General features: G+C 43.4%; 1 protein-coding gene across 1 annotated transcript in view; it reads right to left on the minus strand.

Annotated features, from left to right (window-relative positions):
- Positions 1 to 601: 601 nt before the first annotated feature.
- The window catches only part of LOC104483270 (amine oxidase [flavin-containing] A), a 41,149-nt gene continuing 29,010 nt past the window's right edge, over positions 602 to 12,740 (minus strand). The window contains exons 7-15 of the mRNA XM_086766345.1: positions 11,397 to 11,546; positions 9,927 to 10,086; positions 8,623 to 8,719; positions 7,001 to 7,054; positions 6,020 to 6,077; positions 5,490 to 5,587; positions 3,894 to 4,005; positions 2,429 to 2,491; positions 602 to 1,960 (exon numbers count right to left, since the gene is read on the minus strand). Coding sequence (XP_086622471.1) covers positions 1,805 to 1,960; positions 2,429 to 2,491; positions 3,894 to 4,005; positions 5,490 to 5,587; positions 6,020 to 6,077; positions 7,001 to 7,054; positions 8,623 to 8,719; positions 9,927 to 10,086; positions 11,397 to 11,546 — 948 coding nt within the window. The 3' untranslated portion in view covers positions 602 to 1,804. The remainder of the gene's footprint in view (positions 1,961 to 2,428; positions 2,492 to 3,893; positions 4,006 to 5,489; positions 5,588 to 6,019; positions 6,078 to 7,000; positions 7,055 to 8,622; positions 8,720 to 9,926; positions 10,087 to 11,396; positions 11,547 to 12,740) is intronic.

Consider the following 12,740-nt stretch of genomic DNA (forward strand, 5'->3'; position numbering starts at 1 on the left):
ACAGTTCAGTGTGTTCCAAATCTAACATTGCTGCTTCCTACTGAGACTCTTCTCTCCTTTCCAGTGTGGGTAATTTGAAGTGCATATGTAGATGGGAAAGTTGAAGGTGAAAATCAAGATAGTCTTATAAATAATCTGTTCGGGGTTTTTTCCCCCCAGAGAAACTGGTAGTGGGTGGCTGATTCTCACATAGAATGATTATGGACAATGAAAAAAGAAGGTCAGGAGACATGTACTGTCTGTACAACCTTTTCTGTGCAGTGCTTAATGCTGGCACCATGAACATCTGCTCACATCTGATGACAAGGGGCTGCCTTCCTTCTGGAAAGGGCTTCTGGTTTGGACCTCACTGGCACCTAGGCTGAGACTGGTCTGCACTTATGTTGTCTACAAGGCTGTTGTACAAAAAAGTGAGAGGACATATGAACGTGGTTGAAGCAGAGCCCAGGAACAAAGTCATCCGGGGTAGGTAGGTATTTCTGTAGGTGCACACATACGGATCATATAGAGCAGAGCAAGGGTTTGGTGGTTGCTACATGTGATGTGATTAACATATTAAAGAAAAACCACCTTCCATAAAATGACAAAAAACAACACGAGAAAGAATCTGAAGAAAAGTTTATAGAAGAGCTCCTCTTATCAAGGTTTCAGGACTATGGAAAGGCACATTTCACCTATGTTGATGACAGTTGAGTTCATGGACACATACAATGCTCACATCTCATGGCAAAAAGACTGCATAATGATGGTACATTGTGAAACATATATTCCAGACTTCAGTTAAACACTAAAGTGATTCTAAGTGTGTTGCGTACATAATAAGAGCAGAACAGGCAGATGCATCCAATTACTGTAATTTACAAGGCAGTAATTCAAGCCCCAAATATATTTCTCCTTATTGGAGGAAGGCAATACAGATTACAAGCAAAATGAGGGGCAGCAAACTGACAAGGACCCTAAGCTGCTACCATTCAGAAAAAAAACAGCTAGCACCTGCTGCAAGTCAGAGGGGCTCCGACTTTGCTAACTCATTTCACTCCACTTTAACAGCGAACGGCAGGGCTAGATCGGATGCTCGTGGGCCAGGAAGCAACCGAAAGCCATGCCCTAGCCACGCCGCAGCGACGCAGGCGCCCTGCAGAACAGATAAGCGCGGATGTTTGCTCGGTGGCAGGCAGAATAAAGTCCACTCGTGCTACCTCTCGTCGTTCAGCGAGCTGCTTTGTGCTAATTACCTCTTCTCAATCAGCTTGTAGTTAAGTTTCACGTTGTGATGATTAATTATTAATCAAATGCATTTGAAAATTAATTTGGCAATTCTATGTCTGATTGGCATGTTAATCTCTTCTGTGCAGCAGGGATATTACAGGAATAGCTTCAGATATTCTGAGCTGCTAACTGAGGTGAATACATAAGGGTACTCATTATCTCCTGTGGTAAAAATAAAGCAGCGAGTGGAAACGAATGCATTCCCCAAGGCCTCTTTGCCTTTCGGGAAAAGGGTGATCTGCATTTGCCTTCCCTGAATTAGGAATATACCATCGATATTACCATGTCCAATCAAAACAAATGGACAAGGAAAAGGCAAACTTGAAAAACGTCCCCACAGTTGATTTATTTCTGCTTCGCTGGTAGCAACTGCAGTAGATTCGATGCATTAATTATGGTACTAAAAAGAAAAATCAGAAGGAGAACAACTTTTGCCCTTTCCAGCTGTCCGTGTCACTTCTCTCCAAAAATAACACTCATCTGGTAAAAGGGAAGAAGAAGAAGTATGCAGCTTCCATTGGATGTGTGGTCCCCACTAGTTTCGAATTAGTAGTCCCTTTTTACAGGCAAACAGCCCCGCAGCAGCAATAGAGGTGAAACAAATGGTAGAGCTAAGCAGGCACAGCAGTCCTGGCACGGATGGCAGGTTCCTCTCCCAGAAGCTGGTGGTGAATGGCCGGGCTGGGACATCCTGGGGGAGAGAGGAGATGGTGCCACCACAGAGTCTCCCTCATCGCATGAGCAGGGACGTGGCAAACGTCCCCTGCTGGACTGAGGAGATCTCGGGTTTCTCCCAAAGACCAGATCGGGGAGGGGAAGGAGAGTCAGTATGTGAAATACGTATTTTCTGTTGTCCACGGGACAGTGAAGGTGGAGTTACTTGTGACTGGAAGGATGTCATATTTGGCTTAAAACCATGGCCTGGGACTGGGCAGAATTAGGGTGATTTCCTGCATTTTGCAGTCCCCCAGGCTCCGAGATCCTTTTCCCTGGGTCTTGGCCATCCACCCCTCAGACAAGGGTAGCAATATTCCTCGAATGAGTCAAAAAAATGAATACCATCAGCACGTGAGGTAACCAAAACCTTGCTGAAGCACGGACCGCAGCCTGACTGAAGGGTGCGCGCCTGACCAGGTGACAGTGAGAAAGTCTGGCTTACCTTTGACTCTGGCTCTGGCATCCAAATTTCATGCTTTGAGATCCTCCCCATACTGTGCAACACCTAGAAGAAAAAATTACTTGTACCACGTGAGAAAAAAATTAAAACCCACACTACTTTTTGTTTTGGAAAAGCAGAGCAAGTAAGAATAAGATGGCATTGATAAAAGGCGTAAGTACGACTAGCTGAAAGTCTGTTTAACCAGAAAATGTATAGTGATTTTTCTGTTTATATCAGGAAAGAGAGAAGAAGGGGGCAGTTTTGGTAGTCAGTGTAAATACATAACAGCTGGTCATCAAATGGTCACGTGCCTAACCAGTGTTTTAAGGATAAAAGGACAGTTTCATAGAGTCATTTGTAAAAACTAGGACTTCATTCAGAAATCCACATGAACTACAGCTTCTCCAGATATTTGTTTTGAATTTTTACCTGAGTTTAAGTAAAAATGCTTTTTCACATGACTGTTCGAGAAATAGTAAGGTGAGCTTAACACCACACACTTGGGACACAAAGCTTGCTAGGATCACAAAATAGAGAGGAAAGAGACAACTCTAGGGCTTTCAAAGCATACAATTACAAAGTTCTCTCTTGGCTATTCAGGCAGTACAAAGCTCACCAAGGATTTTTCTTGAGAATAAAGTGATTGTAAAAATCACAGAGGTTCTTGGAGGCAAATCAATGTCTCCAGAAGAGACAGCTAACCATCTTGTATGACAGTGTCAGGCATGGAGAAAATAAATGAGAAATCAGGTGACTTGACACAGAGCAAGTAATGAGGATTAAGGCAAATATGACGTTCTGTCAAATGGAAGCAAAGGGCTGATTTTCCCTTAAATAACAGCTCTGTGGCTCTGCCATACAGCAGTTATAACTGTAACGTACACCCTTTAATGTTTTTTTTTTTTCCCTTCCTCCAGACTGTTGTAAAGGGATTTCATTGTGACTGGGAACCCAGCTCAATGCATGTCACTCTAAGGAGATTTAGACATTATCAGAGCTGCCCATTACAAATTCATAAAGCTGAGCTAATGGTACTCTCTTGTAAAAGGAGAAGCAGAAGGGATAGATCAAAAACGAGAACAATGCTCAGATTTCCAGATTGCTGCACAGGAAATAGCTGCGAGCATTTGTAATGACTTAAATTACTTTTAAAACATACAGTGATTAATTTGTTAGAAACTGAGGTAGTATATCTGAGGGCAGCATCAGGTCAGAGGGTTTTTCCCTCTAGACATGAGGTATATGGCATGAGCTTTGTTTTAAGTCTCCAGTGCAGCAACACACTATGTAATGTTCTAACTCAGGCAAGATTCTTGGGTTCATCCTTTTCTGAGATTCTTCCCCATCAATTCTAGAAGCTGTGCAGAACTACACATCGTGATGCACAAAATCAGACCCTCCAAGCTGTACTTAATCCTTTTTAACCTTTTAATAGAGATGTTGAAAGGAAACCAACGGTCTGTACCTCTCTGGCTGCCCTCTCTCCTGCCTGTACGGCCCCCTCCATGTATCCACTCCATTGGGTAGCTGTCTCCGTGCCAGCAAAGTAGATTCTGTCAACGGGCTGGCGAATGATCCTTCAAAACAAATGGAGAATGTCAGATGACAAGTAACAGGAAGGAGATGATCCTTCTAAAAGCAATTTATGGGCTTTGGTGGAGTGCTCAACTTCAGTTCTCCAGAATTCTTGCAGATCTGGGCTGGGGAGCATGGTGCAATAAGCTGTCCCCACAGGACCACCTGCTTGCTTCTGTACACAAGATCTGAGAGAGAAAAAAATCTAAGGCATAAATCACTGTGCTCAGTTTCTGTGCAAAATAATATGAGCCTTATTTTAGTGCTGGGATAAGGAACAATCCTAACAGCCTCTAGAAATGCAGTGCAGCTGACAGATTTATGTCTTCTGCATGGCAGCTTTGTTGTTATCCTGCCATTACAATGGGATGTGAATGATGTTTTTGCAGTGATGGGTCACTAATATCAGCTTCTATTTGGAGGCTGGACTTGCCTGGCTGCAAGTCCTGCCAAAAGGAGATGGCAGCTGAAAGCCTCAGCATTCAGGGAGTTGCATTCGCCCCATAAGGTCATATAAACAAGCCCTGCATCCGTGCAAAGCTGCACAAGTATTCTGGTTAATGCAGCCATAGGTAACAAGCTCCCTTTCCCACAGAGAGATGTGCTTGCTCTAAGGGCTCCCACCTAACGCCCAGTCAGGTTTTCCCTGTCTGCCTGACACCAGCTTCAAGGTGTCAAGGTGTCAAGGGCCTCACCCTTCAGGGTGTCAAGGGCCTCACCCATCACTACGCAAGCATTAAGATAAATTACAACAGCAGAGGCTGTGCATGGGGTGACTTCCTCCCACTCATATCTTGGCACAGAGATGGGGTGTAACTCTGTGATGGACATGCTAAGACACTCACACTGTCATGTGCTACATGGTTTGTCTGCTCTTTGGCTATGGATACAAGATTTGTCCGGTTGTTCCTATTATGTGCTGAACCGTGCCTTCCACGTGCTTTTCAGTGATACACCTGGTACTAATCACTATTATCTAACATGTTCCTTTAGGAATACAGCAATTCTGCATGGGGAGGGCAGGGGAGGCTTTGCTGGGTGGGAGGAAAGAATAAGTTTTCACGTAAGGGTTTTGTGTCTTCCCCTTGTGATGCCACTCAATGGGCTTCACCAGAACCTGGTGCTTCACCTACAGTCAGTGGAGACTCTGTCCAAGTTGTGTGCCCTCAAGGTCTTGGAAAGCATTAAAGGGCTCCATTGCAAATAGGGTGTAGCAGCAAATACTGTAAGTAACCTAGTGGGGAAAGGTTTCCTGGCTTTAGCACATCCTTTTGTGACTGCACTTTGTTTCCTTGAAAGTCACAAGAGAAACTCCGCTCTTACTAAACTCAAGAGGAAGATCCTTGCCAGCTGGGGAGCAGGGGAGTGGGAAGAGGATTAGATTTCCCCCAATATGCTACATATGTCATAAGTTTGATGCATAAGATATGTCACTGTACATGAGCTAAGCAATGTAAATTAGAAAGCAAAGCATTATCTGGTTTACCTTCCATAAGAATACATTATGCCTGGTGGGAAGTAGGCTGTGTAACAACCCCCTGAATATTGCTCCGTGCTCCAGTTCTTTTCTTCATAATGCACAGGCTGTAAGTATTAGCAAACATTAGAGGGTGAAACAGTGGCAGAAAAATTAGAAATAAAAAACCAAATTTCCTTTGAAGAAGGGAAAAAACAGGCTAAGAATACCTGTCAAAGGAGTGCCATGTCATCTGGCAAATGCTATCCATCTGCACAAAACAAATCCCTGCACTTTTACAGCAGCACTAGCCTCCCATGGGGAAGTGACAGGACAAATAAAACCATGCACTGCCTTCTCTTTTCTTGTAAAGAATGAGACTGGCAGCTCTTTTATTCCTGTACTAGATGCTGCTGCCCTCCCCTTGGGAGAACAGATTGTATGGCACAACATGCAATTTTAAGTACACATTTTAGGTACCAAGAAATTTGGCTTCATTCTCCAGAACAAAGAAGCAACATACTGTACAACAAAGGTGAAAATAGTCATTCATTTCTTACATGTAAAGCCTCTTCCATCCCCAGTGCCTTGGCATATGCCTTACAGATCTTCTTCTTCCTGTATGAAAATAAAATCAGAGTCATAAAAAGGTGGAAAAAAACCTCTGAGCTATTGCTCTTCTTATTAAAAAAGTCACATTTATTGCAGTACATTGGAAAGAAAGTTGGGTTTAGTTTTGTTGCTAAGTCTGATTTCAAGTTCTTATCTTAACATACATATTTCAAATGCTGAAGCCTAAATGTGACATCCAAAATGGACCCAGGGAATGGGAAATGAAGGTTGATTTTGGCAATGAGCTCTGAAAAAATAAATCTTTGTACAGTTATTTTAGGATGCAGAGCCAATTCATTCTCATGTTCACTGGTGTAAGACCAGAAGAGAAGCAATATAAATCAATGAAATCTCTACAGATTTACCATAGCTGAGAAGAAAATATGAGCTGGAAAATACTATTCACATTCCTAAGCAGAACTCCTCTTTCACTTGCATGTGGACCAAAAACCACATTTAGAAAGTACTGTCTGTTCATTTCATAGACTAATGGAAAAACCATACTGTTGTAAAGATGGAGCTTTAAAAAATTTATCATCCAATCTGAATGTGAAGGACACCTAAAACTATGCATGTCAGTGTTCCCTATATCCCTAGGTTGAAACATCATTCCGTGGGGATGCAGTCTGGGAACATCTTCGGAAAAATCTTCTCAGTCCACATAGAGACAGAGCTGATAAGCCATAACATGCAGGAGTGGGCAGGACTTGGAAACTCAGAAATATCCATAACTGGATGGATATTAGCATTAGTATCTTGGCCTGTTTATGCTAAAAGCTCAATTTTTGGCCCAATTTCCAGTATTGGTAGCTGCACAGAGCACATGTATATGTGCACACGCACACACATATCCACATACACACTCCTGTGGGGAAGCATCCTAAAGAACTGACTTATTTCTGAAATATTTACAGTTTCTGAACTCTTACCTATCTTCTTTACTGAGATGGGCCAGTTTAACAGCCTTTCTTGTAAGGATGAAACTGAAAAGAAAAATATGGCACATAAATATCATGCAGTGTCAGCACCCTGGCTGATTTGCAAGCTCTTGCTTGAAATGACACTAAAAAGGATGGGCAAAACATTTTACTGGTACGTAAAGGGCTTGGCATTTTTTCATCATATCTCATCACTTAATAATTACAGGTCACACGGGTGAAAAGGCCTGTGCTGGGTACCCTGGGAGTTAATTGAAAGGGAGAGCATGCGTCCCCAGGGGGCAGGTGCAGAGGACTGTCTGGCAGCTACCAGATGACAAAGTTATGTATTGCAAGTGTGTTTTCAAAGCTGTCAGCACCAGCCTAATTTTGCTCTGCGGGAATGAACGCTCCATCCCCACTGACTCAGAAGAGCAAAGTTATACTCAGAGTGGGCAGAGAGACAACTGTGTCAGGCAAACTAGCCTGCACCGCCTACCCTCTTATACCTAGGTCTTATCCAAAAGGACTGAGACCCTGAGTTTTCTTGAGCTTTTTGAAGTCTTGCAGACAGTTGCCCATACCACTGCCCATGTCATCTGGTGTTAATAAGTGACAAGAGTCTGCTGCTCTGACAAGCACTGCACAGTGTCATAGACTCGTCCTGTAAGAACTGGCGTTAATATTTATTCAGCTTGAAGGAAGCAGACTTGGTGATTAGTTCATCTGACCTTAGTGGAGATACTCAGGGGATGAAGTATGTTCCTGCACTCTTTTATAAAGTTGCATAAAGCCACAAGGAGAAAGCAGGAAACTTTGCCATATGGGGTTTGGAGGAGGCTTATTGCTCTCAGCTCATGGAATTTTTTAAGCCTTGAACATGCCCATAAACATGTACAGTTCAGCAGAAGTGGCGAGCTTTCCTTTCCCGATACATGAGGAGTAGTTCCCTGACAATTGTATTGGCCTTTTTTTGGCAGTCTCACCTCAGACTACAGTGGAAACATTTGTAAAGATTGTTTGTTCATGTTGGCTTAACCTATTTTAAAAGCCAGTCCATGCCATTACATATTTTCCCATCTGTTTGTCCAAACTACAACTTTTTAACTTGGCAGTTTCTTCAGAATCCCCATTTCTTCACTGCACAGCTCCTGCCCCGCTCATCCACCAGCTGATGTTCATTGTCAGCTCAATGGGGAGAGGAGGCAAATGAGGATTTCTTGGACAACTGCATTTTCATTTCAGTCCAGGCACTAAATACAAGGCCTAACATAAGCTGAATATAGGTTCACAAAGCTAGGTAAGAAAGGAGTTCATTTCTAAATCTACTCCACAGTAAAAAAAAAAAAAAAAACATTAACTGAATGCTTAAGATGAACTACAGCTGAATTCAGCAACTCCTTCTCAACCATCTCCTTTGTATTACGCTATTTGTAGCTGCAGCTTCCCCTAAAAGCTTATATGGTCTAGAGAGGTACAAGACTCTTATCAGAAGTGCTCTCTTCCATCTATGAAGATTGTGGGAGCGGGCATCACTGATGTAACCTGGCCATTTCCCCTTTTCCTCCTCCTCCCACTCCTTCATACAAAAAGAAATACACATATGTAAGTAGTATGGGCTAAAAACTCTTAACCCCATAATGGCAGGGAAAGTTCCATCAGGTTTCGTGTCATCTATGGTTATTCCAATTGGAGACTCTTCATCCTCAATGATGAAGGAACCGCAATAACCTGAGGAGGGAAAAGAAAACAAAATAATTGCCAGAGAAACTTGTTGATGATCATTGTTTCTGATAGGAATGAGCAAGGAGAATTATCCAGAAAGGGAATTGTACAGTAATTTCTTTGTCACCAATAACATCTACGTTTCTGAAGTGTTTTTTGTAACAGGTTCTCTCCTCTCTTCCCTCTAACTGAGAAATTTTGTACACAGACCATTAGTACTTAGCAAGGAATTTCTGTGGATTGTTGCAAGTCCCTTTGGCTTTCCATATTGGGAGCAATAAGCATTAAAATCAACAGATCAAGAACTATAATGGTTCATTTCATGAGTAACTTTGGCCAAAACAACAACAGCAGCAACAAAATCCAAGGTAATTACATTTAGTGACTGTAGGCTCAAATTCATGCCAGCAGAAACATGAGCTGTCTAATCTAGTATCACATCAGTGACACATCAGATGAACATGCAAAAAATCCCATATAGCTAACAATACATAAACCTGCCTATATTTCTTTCTAATCCCAACGGCGGGTTTATGCCCTGAAATGTGCAAAATGATATTCTTTTGATTAAGAAATATCCTCACCCAGTACAAGTCTCTGTATCATTACATAGGAAATGGAAACTAATCTGTTCATACAAATAGTTCCGGAAATGGTATCAGTCAAAGCTGAGAAACACATGATGTTGCAGCACACGGAAAAATATGTTGAGTTAAACAAAAAGCTGACCCACATTTTCCAGTCCTCTGAGATACCAAGTCTGTAAAACAGAGGATTAGAAGCAGGGAAAGGTCTGTCTTACACCTTAAGCTCTTCTTGTCATCTGCTGTAAATTCTCTTTGGCTGCCCTGTCTCTGTCCCTGGCAGGGAGAAGCAGGGATCTGCTGCTGCAGGGTCAGTGCTTCTGTGCATTGCAGGTTTCAGTAATGCTTCCCAGGGAAACCTTGCTTGTTCTCTCAGTCATCCCTCCTCAGCTAGCAACGATGAGATTTGGGATCCTATTTGGGTCTGGACTCATCTTCAGGACAAGGTGTGCACTCAAGCTCGGAGGAAGAGCTCTCCTTTCTAAGGAGCTTTACCTTTCACTTTTCTGTGTGTTTAGTTTTAGGGTTTTGCACATTTAACTCCGCCTTGGATTTACTCCCTGATAGACAGCAGAGCTTCAAAATTTGCATAGTATGGGACTCCCAAGTCCTTCACTTCCCCCACATACCTTTCCTCTCCCAGAAGGCTTCCCTGTAGTACATCATGCATTTTATGACACATCCCATAGGCAAACGCTGAATTAACTGGTTTCTCTTTGGTGGCAGTTCTGGTCTGTAATGAATCTTCGTTGTCAAGATTGGGGGGATAGCACTGATCACATATTGGCCCTGAAAAGTCAAGCACAGTCAGTACAGACAAGGCGCTGCCTCCCACTGAGCTTGCCTCGCAGGACATGTTTGAAAGATGCTCTTATTATTTGTTAACAGCTTTCCCACACCTGACTTTGCTACTTGGCTTTCCCACACAGATCTTTCCAGGTGACCAAAATAATTCTGCCATTTCAGAAAAAGGAGATGGGAAAAAACATGTTGTTTTGTGGTTAGATGATTCTTGACAGCTTTCTGGACACTATAGGACCAGAGTTGAAACTTGGCTGGAGACAGGTGGGGAAATGGGACAAGATAGCGCTTATGGCATAGGTAAAACTGCCTTTTATCATCCCCAGGAAAATGTGACCCACATTTGCCCAAATTATAAGCTGTTAAAAAAAACCAAAACACAATTTTGTGCATGTTCACAGGGTACTGCTTCAGGACAAGCAACACTGATGGAGATTTCAGCTTGCCTGAACATGCTCCATCCCTCTGGGAGGTCCTGTGTCTGACTGGAGCGATGAAGGATGCTTTGCTTTGGAGCTCAGGGTGACACTGTATCACAACAGATGCTGCTGCTTTCAGGTGCTCTTGCGCTGGTGGAGCTGCTGAGTGCAGGAAGCCTGTCTCCTCTGACTTGGCTGTCACCCAGCCAGCATGGAGGGAGAAGCCAGTGGTTTAACTCTGAGGTTTAAAGATGCCCGGGGGAGGGAGACAGTCTCTGCTCCAGGACATCCTTAGACTGGCTTCTCTGCCAAACAGCCTCTTCCCTTTCTGCTAGCTTTCCCTAAATATTCTCCAAACACTGCCACCAGTGAGAGGGGGGTCTTGCAGACCATGACAGTCCTGCACAAACCCCTGTAGCAGACTGGGCTCTGTGTGCAGAAGGGAGCTGCTGTCTCGTGGGTGCCACCGCAAGTAATCATGTGCTGATGGAGCATTTCAAAACACCATTACACAGAGGCAAAATCTTATTAAAGGCATTTGAAATGTCTTTTTTTTTTCGTTCTGCAAACCACAAACTTAGACCTGAATAGGAACATTATTTTTCCTTTTTTTCTAAATGGTCTCAGTTCAGAAATAAAATGTAAAAATTTATAATCACAGAAAAAATAAAGGCAGAGTAATTACAGAAACTAACTAGCAGAACATCAAGAAGAAACTCAGTCATAAATAAACCTGTAAAGCAGGTTTCACAGAGTGTCAGCATAGTCTGAGAAATAAACACACACAAATGGGTACTTCCTGATTACATCTGGCTAAGAGCTACAGCAGATGTATTCCCCCACTAAATGCATACTCTACTTTTATTCTGATCAAATTACCTCATATATCTCACGGTTTAGAGTCTCCACAATGACATTATCACCTGTCTGATCAATACGGACCACAGGTCTCTCCAGCTTAACTCTGTCTTTGAGGCGTTCCATTATTTTCTCTGATATCTGACCAGAACCCCCTTTAAACTTCCTCTCCTAAAAAACAAAGAGAAACGAAACACAAACAAAAAATCACCAGCATTAATCACAATTACATTGAATATGACTTCTGCTCATAATAAAGAAACTCCAGCCAAACTGGCAAGTCCTAAGGGTGCATAAAGAGGCCTAGACTTTCAGAAGAGCAAAGGCATAAACATAAATCCTCAGTGGGGATTGCTGCCTAAACCACTTTTGCAATGGCTTCCTCAATTAGCTGGCTTAAAGACTCTTGAAGGCTAGAGAACAAACACATATAATGCAGGTATTCTAGGTAGCATAAACACATCACTTCATTAAAAAGAGGTTTTGAGTATTTTACCCATCACTGTACTACTAAAACGCTCATGTGTGACAAAGACACCAACTTGCATCTGTACAGCAAAAGCCTGCACCAGCCCAGAAGCAAGACAGAGCTTTAACTGGGTCTGGCCTCGAGTGCAGCAGACAACGAGCTTTATCTGTCCCTGGGAAGACACAAAGACATTGTTGTCTGGAAAAAAAGCACAATCTGTGACACATATTTCCCTGCGATGTCTGTGCAGAGGCTGTGGGGAAGCACTAACCCTCTTTTATCTACCAGCCACCAGCATTACATGAAGCAGCTCACTTTTACATGTAAGATGCTGGTACTGGCAGGGAGGAAAGGATGCACAAAATCTTGTGCTGTGTCATAGTTCAGCCCTGATCAGGACCAGACTACGCAGTCTCTCTCTTGCTCCCCCCACCATCCGAGAGAATAGGAGGAGATGATATAAGGAAAAATGGCTTGAGGTATTTCTAAAACTAGCAGGAGAATGAGACAGGGAACAAGATTACCTCCCCCAACCCCTCCCTCTTCCCAGGCTTAACATTATCTCTACTAACTCCCCTACCGAGCTGCACAGGGGGGAAGAGGGAATGGGGGTTGCGTCAGTTCATCACACGTTGTTTCACGCCACTGCTTCATTGTCGAGGGAAGAACTCCTCACATTCCTCCCCTGCTCCATCATGGGGTCCCTCCCATGGGCCACAGTTCTTCGTGAAACTGCTCCAGCGTGGGTCATCTCTTCCACGGGGTGCAGTCCCTCCAGAACAGCTGCCCCAGCGGGCCCTCCACCTGCCTTCAGGGGTGGGGTCCTCCACGGGCTGCAGGGGGACAACCTGCTCCACCATGGTCGTCACCACAGGCTGCAGGGGAATCTTGGCCAG

This window comes from Chlamydotis macqueenii, chromosome 1 (assembly GCF_036417535.1).
Source record: "Chlamydotis macqueenii isolate bChlMac1 chromosome 1, bChlMac1.mat, whole genome shotgun sequence".
Lineage (NCBI taxonomy): Eukaryota > Metazoa > Chordata > Aves > Otidiformes > Otididae > Chlamydotis > Chlamydotis macqueenii.